A 2,747-nucleotide genomic window follows, 5' to 3' on the forward strand; every position below is an offset into this window, starting at 1 on the left:
TGCTGAGGGGAGCAGTGAGCAAAACAGGAGGGGTCTGTAGTGGCATGTGGGTCAGCTCCCTGGCCAGGGATCCAACTCATGCTACAGTGGTTGGTGATAGCTTGATAGTGCTGAGACTTTAACCCTTGCACCACCAGGGAGTTCCTTAGCTACTTTGATTTACATTTACATTTACTTTGATTTACTCTCAGAAGTGGTGTGAAAATTTAATGTTAATCATGTGCATAATTCAAAAAAAAGCTTTTTGAATTAACAAACATTAGCTTTTGGGGTGGAAGGGAAGGGTTGCTTTCAGGAAGAGTAATTGAGTCTAAAGTTTAGAATGCTCTAGTGTAGACTTTGGAAGTTCTTATTTTTATTGTAAGGAGAGAATGAATAAGCTTTTGTTTTTGTTGGCTTAACATTTGCCTTTCTACAAACTTATCTACATGTCTACAACTTCAGCTCTTGAACATACATACATTTATGGATTAAAATGTTTTCAACTTATTATTGAGATGGGTCAAGTACAGTATAGTAGTAATAATAGATGTAAAAATAATTTTTCAGGCTATACGAGATGCAGAGCGTGTAAAGGAATTGAAACGAATGCACAAAGCTGTTCAGAAAGATCTGCCGAGACCATCAGAAGTGAGTGTTAGAATTTCTGGCTTAGAAGATTTTAAATTTTTTATTATGTGGTTGATGCTTTTTATATCATTCATAAAGCCTATAAAACTTGAATTTTACCTACTTCTTGTGAGAATAAGGTAGCTCTGAGACCCAGTCTTTAAAACTCTCCTGGTATAAATGAGAATTTAGAAGAAAAAAATAGAATTTCTTTTAGAAATATAAAATGTTCTCTATTTAAGTAAATACAAGCAGTAACATTAGATTGTTGTAATGATTGCTTAGTAATGGTACTTATTTTAAAATTTTAGGTAAATGAAACTATTCTGAGACCCTTAAATGTAGAACCACCTCTAACAGATTTACAGAAAAGTGAAGAATTAATCAAAAAAGAAATGATTACAATGCTTCATTATGACCTTCTACATCATCCCTATGAACCATCTGGAAATAAAAAAGGGAAAACTGTAGGATTTGGTACCAATAATTCAGAGCACATTGCTTATCTGGAACATAACCCTTATGAAAAGTTTTCCAAAGAAGAGCTGAAAAAGGTATGATTGAATGGGAATATTTCTGTCTTGAGATTTAGATATTTGTTAGTCACTGTGTATCATGGACAAGCATTTAGCTTATTTCCCCTTATTGTTAGCTTATTTTCCCATATTGCTATTCATAAACAACTGAAATGATTGTTAGGAGATAAATGTTCATAGTAAGTGTTATGAAGAGGATACACTTAGCCTATTCCTTTCTCTCCATGCACCCTCAATTCAGTGATTAACCTTTATCAGCTAAATACTGGCTTTGGTGGCAGAATATTTTATTCAGTGGGTGTATGCACGATTGGTAGTTGCTACCCAATTGTCGTTTTCTGTGTTTGATTCTGCTGACTGCATAGAATTGAATGCTATTAGTACTTAAATCTCACTTATTTAGACAAATATGAAAAATAAGTAAGACTGTAATAATGTTTATAGATTGAACTTTTCACCTATTCAAAATATGAAATTTCTTTCTGATGTCATTCCTCTCCTTTCTTTGATTAAAAAAACAAACATTATCTTTCTTTAAAAAAAGATTTATCTATATACACAGAATTTGGGGTACAGGCCAGAGGTTGTGTGTGTGTCGGGGGTGTGTGTGAAGGATTCACCAGAGACAGAGTGGGGAGCAGAACAGGCAGATATACTGAAATACACTGCTGAGGGGAGCAGTGGGTGGATCAGGAGAGGTCTGCCACGCCTTGTGGTCACCTCCAGGGCAGGCGGGAATCGAACTCATGCGGAAGTGGCTTTAGCTTCTCAGTGCTGTGCTTTAACCCGAGGGCCCTAAAATTCTTTTTGTTATCTAAAAAAATTAAATTTCTTACATTGTTAATATATGTGTATGTAATAATGTACTCATGGTATCTTAATTGGCATTCTTGAGATGAATTAACAACTTAAATACCTCTTATTCTTCTTTGAAATACACAGAGTAGTCTTTTAGATAGTTTTTCACTCTTGCCAAGAAAAGATATTTTTGGTCAATCTTAAAAACAAGTCTATCTTGGATTTGTTGAATAAACAGTTATAGATCAAGTAAAGCAATAAATAAATAATGGATTTGGAAGTGCAGAGAAAGTGTCAGATAATAACACCTGATACTAATGTGATTACTTTCTCATTTGCACATACCATCCTGATGCTATAAATAATAAGAGAGGGAGTGCTTTCATTTTAGAAATGAAGTTGAAGCAAGTTGACTTTTCCAGATCTCCTGACTAGTAAGCAATGACTCTTGAATCAGAACTGATCTGTAACCCGTTTGGGTAATTTCTATAGTCCATTTTAGAAATTGAATAATCTCATAGGATTGGAGTGAGAATGGCTTCTTTGGAAGCCATATTTTAGAAGGAAACTATGTGAATGTGCTTTTCGGTGGGGATATAGAATAATACTGTGCTTAGTTGTGTTTTTTTTAGAAAAAATATTTTTTTTTTTTTTTTAAATTATTTATTCATACAGAACTGGGGTACAGGTCAGAGATGCAGAGGGTGAGAGGATTCACCAGAGACACAGAGGGAAGCAGAACAGGCAGATCGACGAAGTACACTGCTGAGGGGAGCAGCGGGCGGGTCAGGAGAGGTCTGCCAC

The 2,747-nt window shown here is 35.1% G+C and overlaps 1 protein-coding gene across 1 annotated transcript in view; it reads left to right on the top strand.

The window, feature by feature from the left end:
* Positions 1–2,747, top strand: part of CDC5L (cell division cycle 5-like) — a 43,625-nt gene that overhangs the window by 24,110 nt on the left and 16,768 nt on the right. The window contains exons 12-13 of the mRNA XM_004673536.2: positions 550–630; positions 921–1,163. Of these exons, the coding sequence (XP_004673593.1) occupies positions 550–630; positions 921–1,163 (324 nt within the window). The remainder of the gene's footprint in view (positions 1–549; positions 631–920; positions 1,164–2,747) is intronic.

This window comes from Condylura cristata, unplaced genomic scaffold (assembly GCF_000260355.1).
Source record: "Condylura cristata isolate star-nosed mole 26May11 unplaced genomic scaffold, ConCri1.0 scaffold00001, whole genome shotgun sequence".
Taxonomy (NCBI): domain Eukaryota; kingdom Metazoa; phylum Chordata; class Mammalia; order Eulipotyphla; family Talpidae; genus Condylura; species Condylura cristata.